This window comes from Ursus maritimus, unplaced genomic scaffold (assembly GCF_017311325.1).
Source record: "Ursus maritimus isolate PB19 unplaced genomic scaffold, ASM1731132v1 scaffold_24, whole genome shotgun sequence".
Taxonomy (NCBI): domain Eukaryota; kingdom Metazoa; phylum Chordata; class Mammalia; order Carnivora; family Ursidae; genus Ursus; species Ursus maritimus.
In genome coordinates, this window is record NW_024424897.1 from 3604973 (window position 1) to 3630290 (window position 25318).

Genomic DNA, 25318 nt, shown 5'->3' on the forward strand with positions numbered 1-25318 from the left:
TATGGGGACAGAAGGCAGTGAGGGTGAGGAAGCGATGTTAACGCAGTTCTGTATCCAGAGTGCCTGTCGAGTGTGGGAGAAGAACAGGGGTGTTTCTGGACGTGCGAAATCCCTGTGTCCTTTCTCTGTTAGTTATGAGAGGGTGTGCTCCAAAAGGAGAAGGAGCCCAGGAAAGAAACATGGAATCAGAGACATGGAGGCCCGCGTTTGGAAATGGCGGAGGGAATTGCCAGGGTGCTGGTGTGAAAGCGGCCAGGCCGGGCCGCGGAGATTTTTGGCCAGCTGTCCCAGAAGCTGGCTTGCTCCTGTGGACAGTGGTATACCTCGGTGTGGAGAGCCTGACTTTCAGTCTTTAACACAGAGAAGTAAGCAAACAGAAACAAAAGAGACACTTGATGCCATTCTGTGGTAATTGTAGTCCTAGTAGGTTGTACAGCTAAGCTGTGAGCAGTATTTATGGAAGTGGTAAATACTGGTTTAACCCAAAATGTACGTGTAACCATACCGAGCGTGCGTCAGTGGTTGTTGGGGGGGGGGGTAGGGGTCAAAGCTGAGTCTTCAGCTTGCATAGCAAGCAGTCGATGTCCAGAATTGGAGACTTGGGAATAAAGAGTGTACGTGTGTTGTTTGGAAGCAGGGAGGTAATTAGCAGAGCAGAGAGCTGACAGGGCTACCTCTACGGAGCAGGATGCGACGGTGGGGGGGTACCGTTGGGCAGGAAACTGTGGGTTTCTGTTTTAAGCCATAGTTACTGTTTGTTTTTTATGTGATGTGTGCATGTTATTTTGGTTAAAGAAGAAAAACCAGGCATGAGGGTAAGAGAAAAACCTGGAGGGGCAACTGGGTCACGTTCAGGAGGGTCTTGAAACTGTGACGAGGAGCTGAGACTTCGAGGCAGCTGATGGGGCTGTTGCAGATGCAAGGAGCGGCTCCTGGCAGCTTGTGGTGTGGTCTGGTGCCCCGGCCACCTCTGCCCTTCTCCGTCCTGCTGTGCTGGAGGCTGCCCTGCGTGGACTGCGTCTACAGGCCGCCTTACCCTCCAGCGCCCGCTGGATTTGTCCAGGGGCTTGGAGGGTCAGAGGAGAAAGAGGTCAAGGTGTTTTCCCCCTGCCAGGTAGCTGAGGGTTAGTCGAGCCCTGTCGCACGGCCTGTCAGGCCCCTCTGCGGGCAGCCACCTCCTCCCGCAGGCCTGGCACTGGTAGGGAGCCCCTTGCTAACGCTGGGGAGCTTCACCACCGCTTGGGAGGCTCCCCAGACTGCACCCTGACTTTTGTAGCCAATCTCTCAGTTAACTCTCCGGCCTCACACTTGGAGTGTACTCTGTGTCCTCGGGATTACGACTGATGATGTAGGTACCGTGCTGAGAAAAAGAACGGCCTGGAACGTCACATGGGGGCTCCCGTACATTTTTGCCCAGCGTCATTGTAAACCGTTACCTGTTTGCACGTTCTTAACAGTCACCAGAAAAGATGAGGGTGGGGTGAAGGATTAAGGCTATTTAAGGTATTTTATTAATTGAAAACATAAAATGTCTTGAGTCAAAACACCTGCCATCCAAGCGCCCGTATGTGTGATTTTACTATGAGTAGCTCTAGTGTTGTCTTCCACTTTGTTGGTTTAATGCTGATCGTGGCGCCTGAGCCAGTCTCTCTGCCTCCCATCTCATCCTCCGACGGCTCTGAAGCCTGGGGGACTGTCCTGCTTTTGTAGTATGCCGTTGTTCTTCTAGGGACTTCATGGTGTCCCTTGAACTTGGGCACGGCGGCCGTTGAAAGAGCTGTGTTACAATCCTACGCACTCTCTTTGGGATCGAGGCTGTAGCTGTGCCTGGTGAGAGGCTGGTAATTTGTTTCCGTTCGCCCAGGAAGGCCCGGTGTGTGCCTGTTGGCTGACATGATGGTAAGTAGCACCCACTTGCGATCTGACAAGCATGCCAAGATCTGGATGATAAGTGTTGAAGTCACTTTCCTTATGAGTGAGTCAGACATGTAATTTGGTGCTTTGGTAGTTAAACTTCTATTTTAAGGAACTGCAGACCTGGCTCTTCATCCCTGCTTCCTCTTCTAACAGCCTAACCTGTTGCACTCGCGGTGGGAGAGCGGCAATCACACAGGAGGCGGTGTGGCGCCCGCTCTCCCCACCCAGGGGTGATAGATATGTGGGAGCCATGGGGAATCCCTCGTGTGAGACGTGAACTGGGCCGCGTGGCAGTGAGTGCCGCAGCGCGGAGTGGGCCAGGGCTGAGAGTTGCGGGGTCCAGAGCCGCAGGGCAGGATGGGCGGGGAGGCTGAGGCGCGCCCTGCGCCGTGCGGTGGGGACCCTGTCGGCGGCCTGCCACCTGGAAGATGCTGTCTACCTCCTTCTGCCTGCCCAGGCCAGAGTGCTCGGCCATCCTTGACTTCTTTCACACGCATGAGGACTCCATCGGCAAGTGCTTGGCGCTGTCTTAGAAGTAAACAGAACAGGAATCCGATCACTGTCTGCGTAAGCTGCCATCATCTCTCGCCCGGATGAAGCTTCTGGCCCTCCTGCCCTGCATCTGTTGTCAGCCAGCAGCCGGAGTGCTCTCATCACAAAGGAGGTCCGGTCCTCCACTCTGTTCCAGCCCCGGCAGTGGCTCCCCATCTCACCCATGGTGGAAGCCAGCCCTTAAAATAGCCAGCGAGGCCCTCGACAGCCCTCCCCCCCACCCCCGCCTTGCTGTCCCCTCCAGCTGCCGTTGGCTCTGCCGCAGCTGCCCCGGCCAGGAGCAGCCAGCCAGCCCTGACCACGTGCCCCCCCAGCCCCACGTGGCATTTCTCTTCAAGCATATTTTGCTCATGTATTTTGCTCCTCGCTGCCCTGCCCTCCGCAGCTCCCAGTAGAGTGTAAGCAGCGTGAGGGCGGGTGCCGTGGTCCTCTGGTGCATCTCTGGTCCCCACACTCTGTGGGGTGCCCACACTGCGTGCTCAGCGAATGAGAGAAGCCAATGGAGGAAGCGATTACAGACCTGCTTGTAACACACAGAAACTTCTGTAAGGCAAAGATAACACACGTGCTGATAAAAACCAGTGACAGGTTGTGAGAAAAGGTGACAACATTTAATACAATGAATTCGTAATCTGCAAACCAATAAGGAAAAATAACCAATAGGAAAGTGGGTAAAGGGTATGAATAAGCACTTCATAAAAGAGGAAATACCACAAACTGTCTGAAAGAAGCATCTGCACCACTAGTCATCAGGTCAGTGTAGACTGTAGCCACCATTTTTTGCTGCTCAGACTCACGGAAATGAAGTTTGTCCTGTCGGGGAGGTGGCAGACCTGGGCAGTGTCTGAAGGGGGGTACGTGTCCGTGCCCAGTGGCCAGGTGGGCCTGCCTTTGGACACCTGTTCCAGAGAGGCGCCCTACTGCCTGACAGTAGGTGGAAAGTAGAAGTGACCTGACCTCTTAAAAGCTGGGATTAGCATCAGAGACCGGCCCTGGCACCAGGGGGTAGAAATGATGATTTGGGAATAATTAAACTTAGATTTTGAAATGGGGCTGGATGGGACTTGGCCTGGCACTCGTTACAGAAGGATACGCAAAGGAGAAAGCATTAACTCTGATTTTGAAATACTAAACTAAAGGTAAGAAGTTGGGTTTCTGTCAGTTGACTCTGCAAAACAGAGTGGTTTTTAAAAAGTATGTTTGCCTATTTATTTATTATTAGGCAAGAAGGGAAACTGTGGGCTGAGGCCACTGCCCTTGAGGCATCTGTGGCCACGGCCAGAGCGTGGCTGGAAGCCTCGCGCTGGTGTCTTGCTGTAGAGACGTTTGCATTTTACCTGCGGGCCCGGCCTCAGGATGGCAGGCCCAGGCCTCCTGCACACCTGTTGTGGGGAGGGGCCCGCACAACCAGAACCAGTTGGGGGGAGTGGGGAGGGGGTCCAGCAGGGGAACCAGCTAGGGCGTGGGCCCTGCGGCCAGACTCCTTGGTTCAATGCCAGGTTTCAGACTTCGGGCAAGCCCTGTGACGCCTCTGGGCCTCCCTTTCCCCTCCCATGAATCGGGGCCAAAGAGAACCCCTCACAGGGCGCTCCCGGAATTAGGTGAGTCAGCCATGGGCACAAAGCGAGCACCCGGAAAATGTGACCTACAGCAATGATGCCCTAGGCACACGTTGTTTTATTTGTCACTTGTAAGGAGAAGTGACTGAGGCGGGGACCCTGTAGGCCCTCCCAGGAACACGTGGAGGCTGGAGCTGGAGCCGGCAGCTCTGCTCTGAGAACGTTGGTTCAGGGGACGATCAGAGATGCCCCAGAGTGTGTGCACGTGGGTGTTGAGATTGGCAGGAGAACTTGAAACCACTTAAAAGTCTTACGGTAGGGGGTCGGTTAGATACTCGGTCTGTAGCATGGATGATAGAAAATGTCATCAGTCTCCATTTACAGTCATGGAAAAATGTTTGTCGTAAGTGAAAAATGGCTGGTTATAAAAAAAGCATATAAAATATCCAGGTTCTGTTTATGTGTTTCTCTATAGATACATATTTATTTCCCTCTATGTACCTATTTCTTGAGAAAACATAAGTACATCTTGAGAGAGATAAATACATCTCTGTTATATATTATATGACATGATTGTTATAGGGATCACATATAAGATATAGGAAATATACGGAGATCAAAGGTATATTTGTGAATGTGTGTATACACAGAGGGCGAGGCAGAAGCAGAATGAGAGTGTAATACATAGAACAGAAATCCGGAAAAATATTAATAATGTATACCAAAATTTCATCAGTGGTTATCCCTGGGTGTTGGGGTTAAGGCTTTTCCTCCCATTACTTGTTAATCTGATTTCAACAACAGTCATGTGTCACCGTGACTATAATAAGAGTATGTGGAAACAAACAGTTTGGTACAATGCAGTAGAAAATAGAATGGAGATAAAATTGAACTTATATTGGAAATGTTGCCCTTGGACTTTCTGTCCCTCTCAAATCTGCCTTCTCCTTTTAGCCTGTGACCTCATAGCATACCGTAACGATTGCGATCTCTTAGTCATTGTCGTCGGAAGTGGCTGTTACCTCCTTGTGAGCCCTGGGACTTTACGTGATTCTGTTCTAAGAAAGTGTTCGCAAAGTGGAGAGAGAAAGGACAGCCAGCTCTGTCCGCGGCCCTGGCTGAATCCAGGGAAGACTGCAGGTGCCGCCGCCCGACCCCTCGGACTGGAGCCCAGGGCTTCCAGGGAGGAGGCGGTTAACTACTCAGAGCTCCTTGGGCTCGACTTCAGGAACTGGGTGGTGGCCGTGACGCCTCTGCCGCTGGAGGCTCATTGGTTCCCCTGTCCCGGAAGGAGCGCTGAGCTGTCCGGGTGGCAGACGGCCCACAGGTATTCCTGGCCCCACCCGGCCCCCCACCCGGGGAAACTCTGTGCAGTTCTCCTTTGAAGAATAACATCCAGCAGCCTTCAGGGTCCTGCTGTGACGGGAAGAGATGGTCCTTCAAACCGCGGAGGAGGACGGTGAGTCCCAGTCCCGCCTGGGTGTTCGGAGCGGGGGTTGCGGCGCTCTTGATCCGTACGTGACCTCCTGTGATGACAGTTTTACTGCCTTTCGGGGAGCAGCCGCCACCCCTCTCTGGCTTTTCTCTTACTGTTCTCAGGAGAATGACTGGGGAGTGCGTTCGTGGTTCGGGAGCCGAGGCTTGTGTGTGCCTGCGTGTAACTCGGTGTGTTTTCAAACCAAAGAAGTGCCCGCCCCCCGCCCCAGCCCCAGTCTCGGCTTTTCAGTAACCATCACCCTGCGAAGAGCCTGTGTCCTCAGTGATGTATCTGCTTCCTGACTCTGAGTACAGTCCGCCCGGAGCTCAGGGGGGTCGCACGCCCCCAGAGTGAGTGTGACGGTGAGAAGTGTGGCCGTCAGAGCCCAGGCTGGCAGCACCCCCGAGGCATCCGTCTTTATGAAATGAGTCGGAGGGAATGCACAGAGTTAATGTGACCTTCCTCTTTCCGTGTTGGTAGAGACTGGCGGGGCCCCGTGGTGTCTGTAGACCTCCTTCACCGTCTCCGCACCCACACAGCACACAGTGAAGCTCTGAGAGAAGGGCTGACAGACTGGGGGTTATAAACCCCTGCGGGCCCTGGAAGAGAACGCTGGGAGCGCCCCTGAGTCGGGGCTCCGAGACGCTCGAGTCCCGGGAGTTTCGCGCACGGACGTGTGTATATTTTGTGAGGGCTGCACTAGATGGCGATGTTTTAATGCCGTGAGACGAAGCAGCAAACTGTCCTGCTTCGCAGTTAGTGATGAATGATAGGAGTAAGTTGAAATAAGTATTACACTGTATTTCAGATAGATTCTGGGAAAATTATAACAAGTTTTGGGGGGACGTTTTATGCTTTTCCTTATCTGGTTCACTATAAAATACATTTTCAAGTTTCACCTCTAAGTGCAGCTTATCTTGGACGATATCTATGGGGTGACTTGGATAATACTAGTCTGCATGGGGGAGGGGCAGCAGAGAGAGGCGGTTCTGCGTTAGCCTCGAACCACCCATGTGGGAGGTGTATCTGCCAGGTGCATCCACAGTCGCCAGGGTCTCTCTTGGGAAAGGAGATACTTTGGAGCAGAGGAAGAGGACGCTTTACTGATGATTCAGGACAGTAGGTGTGAGCCTGGCCCAGGCAGACCGTGACCCCCGCTCACCGTGCCGCGTGTTCCCCCTTGCGTGCTGCTGCTCCTTCCCGGGGAGCCTGGCCTCAGACCCACAGGAGACCCCGCTGAAGAGTCACTTGGGAGGCTGACTCAGGGGGTCCTGTGTCATCGGCCTCCAGCTGTCTTGGGGGCCCTGGCATCCCACCTGCAGCGCTCACTGGGTGCGACGAGAGTGGGGCGCCATCTTGGGGCTGGGAACTCAGAGCTCGGAGTTCAGAGACCGGATTCCTGGGCAGCTTTGCTTGGAATGAGTCACCTTCAGGAACTGCTGGCCGCTCTCATTTCCCTCACCCCTCCCAGGAGTGCTTTGTCCTGTCATCTGTTTGGGACTAGGGAGGTCAGCGTTGCCCTTTTAACTGCCGCTGAAACAGATCCCGTAGGGATCACGATGAGAAGCAGAAATGGCACTCGGGCAGGCGTAACAGTGAAGGGAGCAAATGGACTTGGCTCTGGCAGGTTCCCCAAGGTCCCAGGGCAGAGAGGTGAGTGTCAGCGTTCCGCTCCTCACAGAGCCGCCCTTCCTAGGTCCGCAGAGCCTGAAGAGCACAGCTAGAAAAGGGTAAGTGAGGGTTGTTGAAAATGTCTCTGAAGGAGTGAGCTCTTTTCCTGCTGCACTAATCTCAGATCCATAACCTGGAAATTACAGATGCTTTTTGCCTCTGCCCTTGTGTGGTGCCTGCGCTCCTCGGTTTCCATTCCAGTGTTGTGCAGGTGTAAGTGAGAAGCAAGCAGGGTCTTCGCTACCGGATGCTGGTTTCCAGCAACTTCGATCTTTTCAGTGCTTAGTCCCCCTTGATTCGCCCTTGAACCTTTTCTTTGGGCTGGAACGCAAGCTCCCTGGCGTGTGGAACACGAGGCCCTCACAAGCTGATGCTGGGCTCTCTCTCGGGTGCTGGCCCAGTCCTGATGCATCCTGGGCCCTGGCCCCCAGGTGTGCTCCCTGTCCCCAGGCACCTGGCCGCTTCCCTGATCCCCAGGTGTGCTCCCTGTCCCCCAGGTGTGCTCCCTGTCCCCAGGCACCTGGCCGCTTCCCTGATCCCCAGGTGTGCTCCCTGTCCCCCAGGTGTGCTCCCTGTCCCCAGGCACCTGGCCGCTTCCCTGACCCCCAGGTGTGCTCCCTGTCCCCCAGGTGTGCTCCCTGTCCCCAGGCACCCAGCCGCTTCCCGGCCTCCTCCCCTTGCTTCGTATGTGCATCCACATTGGTCTCTGCTTCTCCATTTGGGGAATCCATTTGTCCTTCCAAGTCCTGGCTCAGAGGCTTGACCTGAGACTCTTGGTGTCCCCGGGTGTCCCCGAGTGTCATGGGTGCATGGCCCCAGTGGCCACCGGTGCAACAGCTCCAGGCCCGTGTGCCACCCCTCTGGCCTTGGTGTTCTGTGCAGGGCAGGGGCTAGAGCTGTTAAAATCTGAACTCTGAGCACAGGGTGAGCATAGGCAGGTGCTCAGTAAACACTGAGCTGACGTGAGTTTGATTATCCCAGAATAGAAAGTAAAGAGTTAAGGACTCAGCCAGTGAGTTTGAATGGGGCTCTGTTAGTAGAGTGTTTCTACTTATTGAGTCCTACCTCATCTATAAAACTGCAAGTAACGGTGCCTTGTTCATTGTCAGGAAATATGCAGAGTTCATGGCTGGACTTTGTTGTCTAGTTCAAATAAAAATGGAAACAAAAAAGAAACATTTTAAGCTGTGAGATTCTATGTGAGTGTAAAAATCCTATTATTTATAGGAAGATGTGTGGGATAGAATTAAGTAGAGTGCCTCTCCACTAGGATACTGGATTCTCAGGTGACCGCTAAACTACGACCCCTGCCGCTGACTTACCGCCTCATCCCATCCTCTTAGCACATCCCCGTGATTGTGCCGGCCTTGTGTTGGACAAACCACTTAGCGTGAGGCGTGCAGGAAGAGGGCAAGCTGAAGTGCCATAACTAGAAATTAATATTCCCGCAGATATTTCTCGCCCCCTTCCTTGTGGGTTGAGTTTGTGTTTTGCAGAGTCGCAGTACCGTCTTTATGTTGAAGCAGGAGCGCTCCCCAGCAGACCTGCATTGCCATCTGCTGTGACAGGTGTTGAAGGGGACGCGCTCTGGTCTGAATGTCACAGGCCCTCCCGTGAGCACACCAGACATGAATGCTCACAGTGTCGTCATAAGAGGATGAGAACCGCCCTTCCCTTTTTTTACAAAGGTGAGCAGAAATGAGGCTTGGGTTCTGCTCCTCTGACGAAGCGGACCTGTCTCTGTTGCCTGAGCCTTTCTGTGCCTTCCGAGGTCTCGACCTCTTGCAGAATACCAAAGCACAGGCCTGGCTGCCGGTGCTCAGGCACCAGGTCCAGCAGACGGGTGGGGTGGTCTCAGGAGCCAGCACTGGTAGGAAGAAAAGGCAGGTATTGGGGGTCTTGGCGGGCCCTCATCAGCACACAGAGTGGTCAGTGGAGGCGAGGACAAGGCCTAGGAAGCGGGAGACGTTGCAGTTGTCAACAACCCTCTCTGTGGTTCTGGAAGGTTCACTGAAGTATGTTTGTGGTGGGGGCTTTGACCCTGCATTCGGTTTGCTTCTGGTTGAAGGACGGAGGGCTAGACCTTCTGGAAATGTTTTAAAATATCAGATTCTCACTTTCGCCACGCATTTGGACAACCCTCCAAAGGCAGTGGGACTAGATTCACATCGTTCTCCCCTCCGCTCCTCGTCTGTTTGTTGTCCACTTGGCTGAGATTTCCTTGTTAGAAACAGATTCTTGTAGCTGCTGGGGGCCTCTCCTGTTTGCCCCCTGAGGAGCTGCAGCTGGGACAGTCCTTAAACGCAGTGTGGTCTCGGACTCGGGCAGCCTCGGAAGGGACCGGGTCTAGCCCAGTCACCTCTGCCGGCGAGCACTGTCACTGCGGCTCCCAGAGGGACGTTACACTCAGCCGGGAGCTCACGTTCAAGAGCACTGCTAGGGCACGGCGAGCTCATGACCTCCTGTGCGCGTCTCCCGAGGACGTGCGGTGCCTGGCCCCGTAGACGCGGGTGACACGCTGGGGGAGGTGGAGACAGGCGGGTCAGCTCTGCTGGGGGCCAGCACTAACCCCAGTATGCCCCCCACAACTTCCTTAAGAAAAGAACCCATTCCTTACTGCACAGCACAGTCACGAAAGCTCCCGCTTCTGACCTGAGAAGGAGCCAGTAAATTTCCTTTCCTAGTCAGTGGCTTTTCTGCATCTCCTTTCTTTCTGGTGTCAGGAGTTCAGGGTGCTGATGCGTAGACTTCAGGCGGAGTCCCCCGTCTAAACCACGGCCGAATGGCATAGTTACAGCAGGCGCTAAGAAGGCCTTAGAACGGGATCCCAGTGTGCTCTTTCCACAAAAGAGATGTTTAGGCATCAGTCTGAGCAAATATTTTGGGGTAAATGGCTGGTGGCATTTCCATATTTTCTCCGAATAGAAACATCAGTGTAAAATGGTGCCTTAAGGACACCTGGGCTGCTCAGTTGGTAAAGCGTCTGCCTTCAGCTGAGGTCATGATCCCAGGGTCCCGGGATTGAGTCCCGAGTTGGGCTCCTTGCTCAGTGGGGGAGCCTGCTTCTCCCTCTTCCCCTCCCCTCCGCTCGTGCTCTCTCTCTCTCTCATTCTGACTAAAAAATAAAATCTTAAAAACAAACAAACAAACAAACAAAATGTTGCCTTAGATGTGGACCCCGCCATGCAGAAAGGCAGACCATGAGCCGTCCCCGCCCCTCGTCCCTGAGGAGGGGCCGCGTCCAGCCTCAGGTGTGCCCCTCGCAGAGTCTGTGCGTGCACCTGCTGTTCCATGGTTGCCCGTCGCGCCGAGTATGTCTTCGAGAATTTCCTAGATGATCACTCACAGATCAGCTCCTTCTTTCTTGTGACCACATGGTGTTTAAGTAGTTCTTAACTTTGGCAGTTTCCGGAGGATGTCGGTTGGGTCAATTCTTAAATGGAAGTTCTGAATGGAAAGGTAAGTGGCTTTTGAGCTTTGGTGTGGCAGAAAGGTGGTGCTGGGTTACACGCCCCTGGCCGCCCGTGTGCCCCCATGCCCTCGTCAGGGTCCCCCGACTGCTGGAGAGCAGTATGGTCTTCGTGTTCTCATTGGCACGTTTTGCATACTTGCCATCCTGGCTCTTTACCTTCAGCGGCTCGGGCTTCACTCTCCACTCAGAAGCTTTTCATTTTGGGGAGCCTGGGTGGCTCAGTCATCAAGCGTCTGCCTTCGGCTGGGGGCGTGATCCCACGGTCCTGGGATCAAGCCCCGCATCGGGCTCCCTGTTGGGGAGCCTGCGTCTTCCTCTCCCACTCCCCCTGCTTGTGTTCCCTCTCTTGCTGGCTGTCTCTGTCTCTCTTAAATAAATAAAATCTAAAAAAAAAAAAAAAAAAAGGCTTTTCATTTTAACGCAGGAAACACGGTCTCCAAGACCATGACCACAGTCCTCCATGCTTTATTCTAGACTTTGATGGTTTCTTTCTCTACATTAAAATCTGTGGTTCAGCTAGAATTTATGTTGATATAAATAAGGTAGGCCTTCAGCTTCGTCTTCCCCCAAGTGGCTGGCTGGCTTATCGCCCCACCACCGTGGGCTGAAAATCCCACTTTTCTTTATATTTATGTGTTTTTTCTTCCTGAGACCGTGTGAGCTGAGGCACTGCCAGGTGGGTCAGCGTCTCTCGAGTGTCCCCCGTGCTGTCTCCTGTCACCAAGCCTCGTGCATCTGTCTCCAGGGCGACTCCCGTATGTCACCTCGTTTCTCCTTCATACTTCTCTGGACTATTATATGAACTGTTTCGTAAGGACTTTATTATTACTTTATTTGTATCATTTCTGTGAAAATCTTGTTGGTGATGTAAGTAGTATTTTTAGGACCTGGGACATACACACTGAGGAGAGACCTCTCCCTGCTGGGGTCTTCCCGCCTCTGCTCAGGTCTCACCTGTGTTCTTGGTGATTCTCTTCTGCCCGGTGTGAGAGGTGGGCCCTGCCACATGCTGGCTCTGGGGGTTTGGGGGTAGAAGGGAATTTGTCCCGAGAAACCAATCACATCATACCCCCAGGATAACAGCCAAGAGGTGAGGATCTGTTTGTACTGGAGGGAGGCCACCAGAAACCTCCCTGGTGTCAGGAATTCACAGCCAAACCCACCAGCCCCTCATGGATCACATCACCTCCCAAGCTCATTTTGGAGAGGGAGGAGTGCCACCTGGGGTCTTGAAGGGGCACTGAGCTTTGTCCACCTCCTGCTGCCGCCTCACCCCTGTCCTCCCTGCAGCGCTGCTCCTGGCTCAGCCGCGCCCCCTGCAAAGGGCAGGAGGCGGAGAACCTCGAGAGCAGCCTCTCAGAACAGAATGCATACGGCCCTGGGCCTGCGCGGGCCCTAGGAGGGGGCTCCCATCCCCGCGGCTGGGCCCTCTGTGCCTGCCCCAGCTTCGCCCTGCCCGTGAGCGGCTTCCAGGACCTGCCGGGATGCAGAAGCTGGGCGCCCAGGCTGGTGCCTCCAGCCCCTTCTCAGCTTCTCGCAGACTTCAGAAAACCTTCTCTGGACCCCGGGCAGCTCCGATAAGGGTCCGCGTCTGGTTCCGAGAGCCAGGAATGGAGTGTCAGGAATGGGGGACAACTGTTCAAGTTCTGTGCCTCAGTTGCCAGGTGACAAGAAGGGGGAGATTGAGAACCAGGCTCTCTGCCCGTTGTGCATGCTGGTGCGTGGGGCCTCTGCCCAGGTCAGCTGGGGCTTGGCAGTGCCCCTGCCTAGGATTAGCACATTTGGGCCCTTGATGAATTGAAAGATCGGAATTTATCTCCACCTCAGAAGTTGTGGATCAAATAGAGTAAGTGCTGCAGACTCCCCCTGCACACTTGGGGGAGGGTCCCCGGGGCTGGTTTCGTGTGCCCCAGGCCTCACCGGAGAGAGGAGGGCAGGACGTGAGCTCTGCACAAGGGCGCTCTCGTGCCAGCTTGATGGTTGGAGCTGGGAGCCACTGGGAGGGGCAGGATCCAGAGGTCGTCTTGTCAGAGTCAGAGGACACAGTGTGGCTCCAGCTTCTCCTCACCTTTCCAGAGTGTCCTCCCCTCTCCCCCATGCGACTGTCACTCTCCCCAGCCTGGAGTGCCCTCTCCTTCGTGGCTCCAACCTTCAGAGCAGGCTCCAGCCTCAGCTCCTTTGTGGAGCCTTCTGGCACGTGGCCGCCATGTTCACAGCACCTGTTGCCAGTGCCCTTGCACGGACCTGCCTGATTCTTTTTCCTTCAGAATAGTAACATGTAAGCTCTTTGGGGGCTGAAACCCTGTTTTACCATCTGTATCTTCTACAGTAACTAATAGGGTGCCTTGTTTATGGGTCGTACACTTTTTTTTTTTTTTTTAAGATTGTTGAATTAACAGTCTGAGAAAACCATTTTGAAAACTTTTGTTTTCCCTCTTGGTGGATTTCCTGAGATGACTAGGTCGCCTGTGAGCGGTCTTTGTCTTTGATCACTGTGATTTCATGAGCTTGACTATGGGGCTGTTTATTTTAGCATCTGTCGTCTTTATACAGGAGGAGGGCCACGCGGCAGACTTTCTGTTGGTAGCTTTTCCCTCTAACTTCTTGTCTGCTCATGTCTTGGGTCGTATTGTCTGTGCTAAGAATTGACTGTTATGGGCTTTGCTTGCAGCCGCCTGCGGCCTGGATTCAAGCTGAACCTTTCCCAGGTTCCCCCACGGCAGGTGAAGCCGCGCTGTGGATCCTCTGATTGCCCCGTCGTTGTGGGTGTGCTGAAGTGAGGCACAGTGAGCCGCGTGCGTGCTGACCGAGTCTTGCACGGGCGGTGAGAGGTCGGCACTCACCTGCGGGGATCTGTAAATCCCTGCTGTGTGTGTACTTGCATAAAACCCAGTAATGTTGCCTCAAAATGGGGGACATAGCCCTGGTTAGACACTTGGGGTAAGAGATGTGAGGGACAGACCCCGGTAGGACAGCGCATGGCCGGCTGGTGAACCCCGCGAGCAGACACACGGAGGCGGTGCGGCTTGAGGTGTTTAGGTGAGGGTCCGCACGCGTAAGCTGAGGGGGGAGCCTGGCCGCTCCGGCGCCGAGTCTCCCTGTGAGCGGGGGCTCTTGAATGCTGCGGGTGAGCCCCTAAACACGAGAAGGAAACGAAGAGGGGCTGGGAGTGAGCTCCCTCCCCCGGCGGGCAGGCGTGTGTCAGGTGGGGACTCGCAGTCTGCACCTCTGTTGAAAGCTGGTTTCCTTTTGCATCTAAAGACAATAATTCATACATAATTTTGCGGTTTATTTCTCATAGACGTGCTATGATTCTTATGGACGAGAACTGCCATTTTGACACAAAAATAAAATGGTTTACATTATGGCGGTTTCTTCAGAGACGTAGGCCGGGCCACAGCCATGGGCCAGGCTACAGAGTTGGGCTCTTTAGGTCAGGTCTGGTGAGCCTGTCCTGGTGACCAGGAATCCCCAGGGCATGGAACCCACGTTAGTATGGTGAGGGGTGGGGTGGGGCCGGGCCTGCAGGGGTGCCTCCTCTCAGCAGCTTCCTAAGGACCAAAGACTGGAAGTCGGGAGGGCGTGGGGAGTCCTCGTTTTCTCCTGTGTTGTTGATCTGGGGCGTGGTTTTTAAGCAGGGCGGTTTGGCCTTCCAGGGGACATTGGCAGCGTCTAGAGACGCTTTTGGTTCTCACCTCTGGAGGTGAGGTGGTGGGGGCGCCCTGGCGTGCAGGGGGGGCAGCTCCACATCCTGTGTTGCCCAGGACCCGCCCGTGACGGAGAGTGACCCCGCAGAAGGTCAGCGGTGCTGAGGTCAGAGAGCCCTGATCTGGTGTCGTGGCTTCTCTTCTCTTTGTCCTTTGCTTGTTTGGCACTTGTTTTTAAAAACCTGACGTCTCTTCCCTTACTAGTCAAAGGCAGCTGCCTCGTGTCATCTCGTGTTCTGGTCTAACATGGAATCCATGTCCTGGGGCCTGGGGGTCCAAGTCTGATGTCCCCGAGATCAACCTGCCGAGCTCCTCCTAACCGGAATGTACCGGAATGTGATGTTGCCACCTCCGGGGACCGAGTGGGAGGCCAGCCCTCTGCTAGAAAGGCCAGAGCACATCTGTGTGGAGACCCTGGGCCTGGGCCCAGAGCACAGGGGCAGTCTGGTCAGCATCACTGCCTGCTCCTGGGGTGCAGAGCAAGAGGAGGGGGCGGCCAAGTGCTGAGTGTGATGGGACAGCCTCCCCTCCGTGGGTCGGCCCTGTCGTTTATCCACTCAGTAGCGCGAGGGCATCTAAAGGAGGGGTTAATAACATCCTCCCAGTGAAGCAGCCATCAGCCTTCTGCTTCTAGGGGGTAGAGAAAAGCAAGTGCCGCCTGCAAGCGAGTGGTGCACCCCTCCCCCAGGAGGCCGCGTGGGGGGTAGTAGGAGGGGCCGGCTGTAATTGCATTCATGGAAATACGCCTGCGAGGAGCTGAGCTGAGCGGCACACACGCCAAGTGTCAGCCGGGCGGCAGCTCCGCGCGGCCATCTCTGTCCCCGCCAGCCTTTCCCACCAGGATCGGCTCCCTGTCCACCCTCGGTTTCCACTTGGCTTTTGTTTCCTCGCCGCCTCCTCTGGCCTGGCTGTGCCGGCACACATGCTGTGCCTGCTGCATCCCTCCGGCCACTTGGGGCTGTGGGAGCGCCCGGGAGCCTGGGACGGTGGGGTCGCGGGGCCGGCTCACCATGGCCTCTGAAGCGGAGAGCTGCCAGCTGCCCAGGCTTTGACGGCGGCTGCCGGGACGCTGGGGCTGCAGGAGAGGGGACTCGCCTTGGGTAAGAGGCCGGTGGATGGCGCGGAGCTCGTCCTGCGGAGCGGCATGCGGACTGTGCGGCTCTCGCTCCATTATGCTTTGCTGCCAGCCTCTCCACCCAGCAGCAAGCTGACGCGTGCCGCCGCTGTCTCTCTGCATGACTGCCTTGTGGTTTTGCATTCTGCTCTCTCCTCCTAGGGTTTTTCCACTGGCTTCTTGGGGTAGATGTTCAAATACTCAGTGTGGTTTCTTCTGGACCTGAGGTTCAGGAACAAGCTGATCACCCATTTTGGTGGCTCTGCTTCGGCGAGGTGAGAAATAGGACATCAGGAAGCAGAGGGACAGATGCAGGGCAGTCCTCTCCCCTCTGGACCCACCCGTGAGTTTCTGTTTGACTCTGAGTACTTTGGAACCATTCCTGGGTATGGGTAGCCCTCTTTTCAGCAGTTTGCCCAGAAAAGGAGTTGGAATTGCACATTTCATTTGATCCTAGGGGTCTACTCCAGCAATTAGAAGGACCGAGAATGTTTTAGTGTGCCAAAAAATGAAGAGTTTTATGAAGAGCTGGCATACAATTAGGGTTTAGGAACAGGTGAAGCGAGAGAGAACTGATTTCTTAAAACCCCCACCAAGCCCCTGTTCTGGACTTAAAGGGGTGTGGCCACACAGCTGTGCGGGGGTGGGGGGGGTGACTGCAGCTGGCACGGGGCATTCCTGGAGCCCCTTCCCTCAGGAAGAAGGGGGGCAAGCTCAGATGAGTTGGTCTGTCTGGGGGGTGGGGAATTCCCAGGCTTTCCCCGAGACCTGAGCACTCTGCATCTGTGTCGAGGAGGCCAGCGCGAGAAGCTGGTTCTCCCCTGTTGGGCTGGTTCCAGCTCTGCTTTCCGTTCCTGTGATCCTCTCAAAAACAGCTTTGCAGACAGAGATTGGAAGTCTGAACACCAGAAAGAATCCTGCTGCAAAACTCCAGCTGGATCAGATCTTATCATTGCCAGGCTTTACAAAAGGTGGAGAGGGATTTTGAACAATTGTTTCCTAGTTTTTACTTTTTACTGAAAGCAGATGTTAACTTTGTTTTTCTAAACCAAACTTTTAGGATACAATTTTATGACTTTGTCCCTTTTACTACCTTGAAAGTTGACCTCATTTCCCCTTGGTTGGCTGGTTACTGCTGGAGTTCTAGGATTCATTAGATAAAATGTGTCAGTTCCCTTCCGTGTTTAAGGTAAGATGATAGAATACTTCGTGTTTTCTAAGACAGTTTATGGGGCTGTTTGGGTTTGTTTGTTTTTTTTTTAATGAAGCTTTTATTTTTAAGTAATCTCTATACCCAACGTGGGGGTCAAACTCACAACCCTGAGATCGTGAGTCACGCGCTCCACCGTCGAAGCCAGCTGGGCGCCGGTGGGGCTGTTTAAACATGTCCTCTCATTTGAGAAGGGCCGTGATGATGACAGGCCCAGTGCGGTTGGGGCAGGGTGAGGTGGTGGCTGGCCCAAGGTCCCAGAACTACTTAGCGAGGAAAGCCCCCAGCAGGTGTCCCCTCCCACCCCAACCCCAGGTAGCGTCTCCTCTGGACTAAGGAGGCTTGAGTCATTCGGGCAGTGGTTAGATGAGCCAGAGCCAAGACTGAGGTGGGAACAGTTTTTCTTAAAGATGCAGAAAATGGTAACAAAATCATTAATTGTCCTTCCTCCTAAGGAGGAGACTGGGTGGCTTCTGTGTGGAAAGAATTTAAACTGGAAGAGTAATGTTCGCATTGGCAGTTTGCTAGAAGGAGCCTCTGGCCTCTCTGTGTTGACTATCAGTTATGTGAGCCATGTGCTAATTTCACTCTTTCTGGTCCACGTTGTGTATGCAAATTCCTTTAAAATCTAGGCGAGGCCGCCTGGGGGGCTCAGTCGGTTGAGCGTCCCACTCTTGGTTTCGGCTCTGGTCGTGACATCAGGGTCATGAGATCAAGCCCTGCACTCAGCACGGAGTCTGTTTGAGACTCTCTCTCCCTCTGCTGCTCCTCCCACTCTCTCTCCCCCTCTCTTTCTAAAAATAAATCTTTTAAAAAGTAAAATGTCCTAGGCCATAAACTGGTGGTGAGACTTCATAAGTCAGTCGGGAGAGAGGAGTACCGTAAGCAGAAATCAGGAAGTCAGGATACTTCCATTAACTATTTGTATGTTTATTTTTAATTATGGTAAAGTACATGCAAAATAAAATTTATCGTTCTAAGCGTACGGTTCAGGAGCATTACGGATACTCACAGTGTTGTGCAACCAGTCTTCAGAAGTTTCCATCTTGTAGAACGGAAACTCCATCCCCAGTCAGCACCACCTCCCCAGCTCCCAGCCCCCGGCCCCTGGCAGCCTCCATCCTGCTCTCTCTCTGTCGCTCTGGGGACCTCGCGGAAGTGGAACCTTCCAGCATGTGGCCTTTATGACTGGCTGATTTCACCGAGCATGCTGTCCTCAAGGTTCATCCGTGTTGTAGCAGGGTTCAGGATTTCCTCCCTTCTTGAGGTGGACTAGTACTGTGTTCAGTTTAGAAAGGATTGCCATGGTTTTGACTTAGTAGGAAGGAAAAGACACTAGTTTTCTAAAGTTGGCAGACTTTCTATACGAAATGCCTATATGGTCATAGGCACTGTTGGCTCCAGGGTGCCACCACGTTCCGGGCTTTGGTTCTGTCCGTGTGTACTGTCAGTCTTCTCTCCCTTGCCCTCTGGTTGTGCCAGCTGTCCTGAGGCCCGTCTCTAAATTTGAGGCTTTTGGCTTGCCTGGGTGGCTCAGTCGTTAAGCGTCTGCCTTCGGCCCAGGGCGTGATTCCAGGGTCCTGGGATTGAACCCCGCATCGGGCTCCCTGCTCCGCTGGGAGCCTGCTTCTCCCTCTCCCACTCCCCCTGCTTGTGTTCTCTGTCTCGCTGGCTGTCTCTCTCTCTGTCAAATAAATAAAATCTTTTTAAAAATAAATAAATAAAAAATAAATTTGAGGTTTTCATTGCAATATCCGAGTCATTATAGCTGTTTGTTTTCCGTGTCCTGTGTTGCCCTTTACCTGAGAGATTCTGTGCGTGTTGGTTGCGTTCTTATCCCTGTCATAAAGATCTGACCCCAGGTAGTCCGATGTCAGCTTGGAATTGAGAGTTTTGTGAAAGTTTGCTAAATGTTGGTCTCCAACGCCTGAGTTCTTTCTAGCCTCTTGAATCTTTCTCATTGTAAGTCACTGGGATTTCCTGGGAGACCAGATGACTCACCCCCATAGGGTGGGGCATCGTGAGGCATCTAACTGGTAGGCTCTGCACACCTACGAGTTTGATAAACGGAGGCCCTTTGACCTTTAAGTCTCTGGAGGGGAAAGAAACCACCTTCACTCCCATGGACAGTTCCCCAGATTTGCACTCTTGAACCCACAAGCTGTTTGTAAATAGCTGTGTTCTCTCTAGAGTTGGTAGCAGTTTCTAGAGAGGGTATAAGAAAGCATGGTACTTCACTACTGCTGCCCCTGTTTTGGCTGGGGCTTACAGTTAGGCGTCTGAAGCTGTGTGTTTTCAGTGTCGTAAAACATATAGGGCTGTGAAGGGTTTGGCCTTGCTTGTTCTAGGGGGTAGCTGTGGTATCGGTGCTCCGGAAGGCCGGGACAGTGTCTTGGCACACTGATGCCCTCCCTGGCCTGGGTGGGAACTTGGACTAGGGTGTTCTCTCCTGTTTACCTTCTCCACACTTGGGGGAAAGGAAGGACCTTTCTAGATTCTTGGCCTCACTTCTTAAAACATTTCCCTGCTGTGCTGGTTTAAATTTGGACCCCTCTTATCCACTGAGAAGCAGGGGCTATATATAAGAAGGGCGACGGTTGATGATTATGGTTGGAAAAACAAGGCAAGTGGTGTGTTTTAGAGCTAGGCAGAAGGACTTGGTATGCTGGATGACCTCTGGGAGTGGTGTCTCTGTCCTAAAGCACGTCTTTAACACTCCTGGGGATGTAGGACGGAGTGGTCCGTTGTGGCAGGCGGCTGCCTGTGCTCCTGCTGGGCAGAAACTGCTCTCAGAAGAGCTGCTTTTTCGATTGAACTTGATGGCAGATCGCTGGGCACCTGCTCCTGGCTGCTGAGGGGGGGAGTGGGGCGGGGGGGGGGCAGCAGCTGAGCGGGAGCGTGATTGCCGCCATGTGCTTGTTTATGGGAGCTGTCCCTTTAAGACAGTCCTCCTTTGTATGTGCTGGATGGAGCACATTTCAGCTCTGGGGTTCTGCCGACTGGTAAAATCTGCAGAGCGACATTTAAATAAAGAAAGAAATGGAAGCTTCCCTTGTGTGGCTTTTCTGTTCACATATGAGCACAATGGTCCCTTGTTGAACGCACTTTAATCCCCTTCATTGAATTGGAACCCCACGAAGGACTGGGGAGGGCTCATCCTGGACTGGCCCCCTTGCTGGAAGGGGGACACCTTGTAAATTAACCTTTGCAGAAGTGAATTCCCGAGGCCTCTAGACCCCCAGGCGCTCTGCTCCCCATCTTTTGTGCTCGGGCTGCTGCCTCCCTGGTTGCCATTCTTTTCAAGAGAAGGGGGCTTAGCCGCCTTCCTGGCACAGAAGCGTGGCTGCAGCACGTGGCAGTCGGGGGAGGGAGGAGTTGTTTGTTTCTCTGCCATCTGGCCCATCAGCCGATCTTTCACAGTTTAACCCTCATGGCTTCGAGGGAAAGCCACGGCACTGATACGTGCCCTTCCTGGGGCCCAGGCTGCTTTTCCAGGCACACGGGGTGCGGCGTGCGTGCAGCTGTGCCTTCGCTTCCTGCCCCTGCCGTGGCCTGCCCTGTCCTGGGGGTCGCTCACCCCTCTCCCTCTCCAGCCATGGTTTTCATTCCTTTTGCTGTGAAGTGAAGTGAAGCATTTTCTCCATGGCCTTTACTTTCCTCCTGGGCAGTGTGCGAGTGAGGGCTTGAAGTGAGGAGGTGACGTGACCTTGTTGAGTTTAAGTGCGGGAGCTATGTGTGTTAGGGTGCTGGAGTTTTCCTGGTCTCAGGGAAGAATTCCACTAGAAGGATGAGACAGAAACCTGCCCTTCTTTAAAAGAAGTTCCCAGATGACTTGCTGAGCCCTAAGGCAGGCAGCGCCGTGATCTAAGGTGGCTGATTGTGGAATGCAGCCGGGTTTAGAGATCCTGTGGTTAATGTCAGGAGACAGCCTCAAAGCACACGTGAAGACATGTCTTGTTTATTCTCACTGCAAAGTAGCCAGACGCTGCTTCCTTCTGACCACCGGGACGTAGAAGGCCTGTCTTTTCTAGGAACCATAGAGAAACATTTTTATTTTTAATTTTTAAAAAAAATTTTTTATTTTTTAAGATTTTACTTTTTTATTTGACAGAGAGAGAGAGAGTACAAGCAGGGGGAGCAGCAGGCAGAGGGAGGGGGAGACGCAGGCTCCCCGCTGAGCAGGGAGCCTGATGCGGGACTGGATCCCAGGACCCTGGGATCATGACCTGAGCCGAAGGCAGACGCTTCACTGACTGAGCCACTCAAGCACCCCTACTTTTCATTTTAAAAATGCAGTAGTATCAGGGTACCTGGATGGCTCAGGTCATGATCCTGGGGTCCTGAGATCTCTGCTCAGTGGGGAGCCTGCTTCTCCCTCTCCCTCTCCCCGTCCCCACCTCAAGCTCTCTTGTGCGCTCCTCTTTCGAATAAATAAATAAAATCTTTTTAAAAACGCGGTAGTACCTGCATGTATTTTTTAAAGCAAGTACTCAGGAGCTCATAAGACCCACTCCCCAGAAGCAGCTGCTAGTAAGTAACTTTTCCTGGCTTTTATCTTCTGGTAGGTGCTGCCAGGTGCATGTTAATATTCTCATCCAGCTGATGATTTTATCAAAGTCAGAGATGGTCTCTTGACCTCTTCCACTTCACATCATTCTCTTCACTCTCCCGCTGTCCATTTTTGATGGTGTATCAGTTTTTGATCCCTTTGTTTTCGCTTTTGAAACTTCCATGCACATATTTACAACTCCGTTTGTTGATCTTTGACCTCTGTCCCTGTTTTTGTAAGCAGGTGCCATGGGGGCCCCCTTGTCTTTCCGTTTGCTCCCTCGCTCTGGCCTTCGCCAGTGATAGCACATGATTGAGATTAGCCTGCGTGCCGTGTCTGCAGGCTGACGCTACAAGTTGACCGGCCGTGCACAGCGCCACCACAGGGTGTGCTTGCTGCTCAGCCGAGCCCTCGTGCGCTCTGTCTCTCGGGCGCTGTTCCCAGCCCTGGGGTCCAGTGGACTCTGCTTTCTCGCCTCCCCTGAGCGCTGCCGGCCGTGGCTGGCTCATGAGCCCCTTCGTTGTTGCTGTTTCCAGTGATCCTTCTTGTTCTGTTGAGAGGAGGCTCATGGTGCCTCCGCATATCATAAATACTTCTCAGTTGTCTTCCCGTTCCTTCTCTGGGCTGAGCTGCTTCCTGTCCGCACACGACAGCCTGTGTGTTCTCCTCGAGCTCTCGAGGCTTCTCCTCCCCGTCCTTGTGCGCTCGTCTTCCTCCTCCTGAAGGAGCGCGGAAGATACACTTCAAGGCCTCCCGTGTCTGAAACGATTGTTTTGTCCTCCACATTGACTGAGAATTCATTCTAGGGTCAAAGTCATTTTTATTTAGACCCTCGAAAGCCCCTCTCCCGTCTCCCAGTGTCCACTGTTACACCAGCCGCCTCCTCGCTCTTCCTGCTCACGGAGGTTTTAGAATCATCGGAATCCTCCAGCTTCTGAATGTTTACAGTGACTGCTTCCCTGGGGGAGTCCGTTTCTGCTTCTGTCTTCAAGTCTTTTTGCTCTTTATCCTGCATGTGCCTCCCTTTATCTTTTAACCTCTTTTTGATGGGGGGAGGCTAGGGGACAAAAATAGGTTTAATTTCCAGGAGTGTATTAACTGTCCCTTTTTCAGAGTTTTCTGTTCTTTTGAAGTTTTCTTTTGTTCCGCTCCAGGGTGGGTTTTCTGTTCCCTGCCTTGCTGGTTCTCATTTGGGCTGTAGGCTCCGCCATCTCTGTGGCTGTAAGAAACACAGCGGCTAGAAGGCGAATGGGAGCTCCGTGTGTGAGGTGGGCCTCATGTGCAGCGAGGCTCTGCTTTCGTCTGGCTGGGCACGAGGTGCCTTTGCCGGAGGGCAGTTCCAGGTCTCCCGGCTCAGCTGCTCTCTCGGTGGTTTTGCTCGGCCTGTGCTGTGTCAGGCACTGTGCCGGGCTCTGCAGACACGGCCGTGACGGGCACCCGAGGCCCCCGCGCCCGCCGCGTTTGCCTCCTAGAGGGAGGAGCTGGCACTCTGCTCTCTGTCCCAGAGGTTTGTTGAAATCTCTTCTGCCGGTGGCCCCTCTCCTTGTACCTTTTGATATTGTAGGTTTATAGCTCTTGAAACATTCCTTTACTGTTTCTAAAATAACATCTTGGGAGGTAGGGGACCGGCAGCACGTTCTAAATTCGTAATAGAGAAGCTAGACTGTGGCCTCCTAGAAGAACGGTCATGGGTGAGTGCTGACCCGGACTGGGTGGGTGCTGGGGTTCTCAAAAGAAAGCAACCACAGATTTTCCAATCCGGAATGAGAAACACTGGTTTCTTGGGGCGCACAGCAAGTCTTGAGATGTAAATTTTCTACATGCTGCGTCTGTTTTTCATCAGCCTCATTCCGAGGGCCTTACTCTTGCCTCCGCTTGGGTAGGGACGCGTTGATCTGATTAAGCCGTCTCTGTGGCTTCAAAATCACAGCCTGATTATTCTCCCCCATGGAACAGCTATTAAAAATGAACTATTGGCTCAAATTTTCAAAACCATGTTATGTTAGAATGAATATTGTCTTCTAGAACCTCAGGAAATTATTTCTTAAAGGGATCTTCTAGTCTTCATGGACTAGAAAAGCTTCTGCTCTGTGAAATGCAGAAAACCTAGAAGAAACTCCTGCGAGTGTGCTGTCCTCGAGAATGGAGTGTGCGTCAGTGGAGTCTGTGCTGTTTCTCAGAGTGGTGTTCCCTCTAACCGGAGCGGACTTGTCACCGGTCCAGCTCTCGGGCAGCACTGGCGAGCGTTCCCTCGGAGTTCCCAGGCACACGGCGAGGCCACTCTGGGAAGGTGACCTGGGCTGGATTTCCGTCGTCCACCGGAACCCTCCAGCCTCTGACATTGGTGCTTCCTGCTGTAGGCTCAGTGCATCAGTTAGGCTGTGACATCACAGCCACTGTGAAGAAAACAAGAGTAAAATGATAGAAAATGTCAGTGACTGTCACACGAAGAAGGTACATCTTTGGTACTGTTGTGAATGGAGAAGATCGAGTCATGATAGCAATTGCATTTTTTAGTGTGTCTTGGGGAAGTTTAAAAGACGCTTTTCTAGAGAAGGGTCGGAGAACGCTGGGTAAAAAAAAAAAAGAAAAAAAGAAAGGTTAGGGGCTCCTGGGTGGCTCAGTTGGTTGAGCATCCAAGTCTTGGTCTCTGTTCAGGTCTTGATCTCAGGGTTGTGGGTTCAAGCCTCGCTTTGGGCTCCATGCCGGATGTGCAGCTTACTTAAAAAAAAAAAAAAAAAAAAAAGCCAGCTTATCTAATGGAGGTAATTTACCTGTGCTCTAGACATCATTTTTGTCTGTTGTTTCTGCCCTCTTTTGTTGTCTTCCATGATTTTTATGAAATACTTGGGGAAAGGAGCTGGTCTCTGAATGCACTAAAGTCTCAGTGTCACAGAAAGAGAGTTGTGGGTCCTGTGCTTTCGAGCAGAGCCGTTGTTCGAGCTCCGTGCTGTCCCGTACACATGTAGTCTGAGCCACAAAAATGCAGCATTACGTTCTTGTAGCCCAAGTGGCATCAATTAAAATAGTGTATTTTATTTATCAAGTAATGAGCTCAATGTGTAACAATATAAAATACTACTAAGGGGATATTTTACCTTTTCGTGTAAAGTCCGGTGTGTGTTTTATACATGCAGTCCACCTCGAACTGGTCTAGTCGCGTTTCAGGTGCTTAGTAGCCCTACCTGTGGCCCGTGGCCACCATGTCACACGGTGCGGTTCTAACTCGCACAGGCGCCTGCCGCATCTAGAAACATCCATGCGCTGCCCCTTTCGTCAGGCCGCACGGGTGCCTTTTGCTTCTGCCCTGAGGAGACAGGAGCCAACAGCGTGCAGCTCCCGCGAAGCCCCAGGCGGGCTTCGAGGCCCTTTCTCCGGTGGACTCGGCCCGTACAGCAGCCCGATGAGCGCGTGATGGCTGAGACACGGCGCCCCTACTGGGTGTGTGGCGGGTTGGAGCCAGGGTGTGAGCCCAGGGTTTCCCGACACGAGTGCCTGTGTTCCCCTCTGACCGCGTGGCTTTCCCCAGCACGTTCCGAAGGGTCCCCTGAGGGGGCTGCTGTCCCAAGGCCCTGTTCTTACAGGTGAGGAAGTGCAGCCTCGGGGCGGGGGGGGGTGCCTCGTGGTGAGAACCGTGAGCGGGAATTCAGTGACTCTGTTCTCGGGATGAGAGCTCATGAAAACCTGCTCAGTCAGAAGCATGTGAAGCAGAGAGCAAAGTCTCCATAACCCCGTCCTCAGAGTCAAGCACTCAGTTGGGGTATATCCTTCTAGAATTTTTTTCTCTGTGTCTAGTCTGTCCCTTCCCCCCTCCAGAAATGGCACAGAAGTGTTCATGTTGTTTTGCGGGTACCACCCCTCCCCACTTCAGGGTGTCGCGGAAGTGGTTCCGGGTCGTGGGGGGTGTCCCATGAAGGGGCTGAGGCCTCCAGAGACGGGCTCACCGGGAGCCTGGAGTGTCCCCGCTGTCAGGGCTAAAGATGGGCTCGGCTGACAGTCCCCTTTTATCCCCGGCCAACCTCATCTGACCTCAGGCTGCCTTTTCTCTCTTGTTTCCATGGCAAGTGCTCCTTCAGCCAGCTTTTCTCTG

At 53.4% G+C, this 25318-nt stretch overlaps 1 protein-coding gene and 1 long non-coding RNA gene across 3 annotated transcripts in view; both read left to right on the forward strand.

The window, feature by feature from the left end:
• CYTH1 (cytohesin 1) overlaps positions 1-25318 on the forward strand; it is a 77588-nt gene that overhangs the window by 31489 nt on the left and 20781 nt on the right. Inside the window, exon 1 of one of the 2 annotated variants that reach the window (XM_040640102.1) lies at positions 5063-5487. The exons of the other annotated variant lie outside the window; for it this stretch is intronic. Coding sequence (XP_040496036.1) covers positions 5460-5487 — 28 coding nt within the window. The 5' untranslated portion in view covers positions 5063-5459. Of the gene's footprint in view, positions 1-5062; positions 5488-25318 lie in introns of those variants that run through there. 2 annotated transcript variants of the gene reach the window in all.
• LOC121104951 lies at positions 5497-8329 on the forward strand. Its single transcript, XR_005837309.1, has 2 exons — positions 5497-7607; positions 7674-8329. It is a non-coding gene; the product is annotated as an uncharacterized LOC121104951 (long non-coding RNA).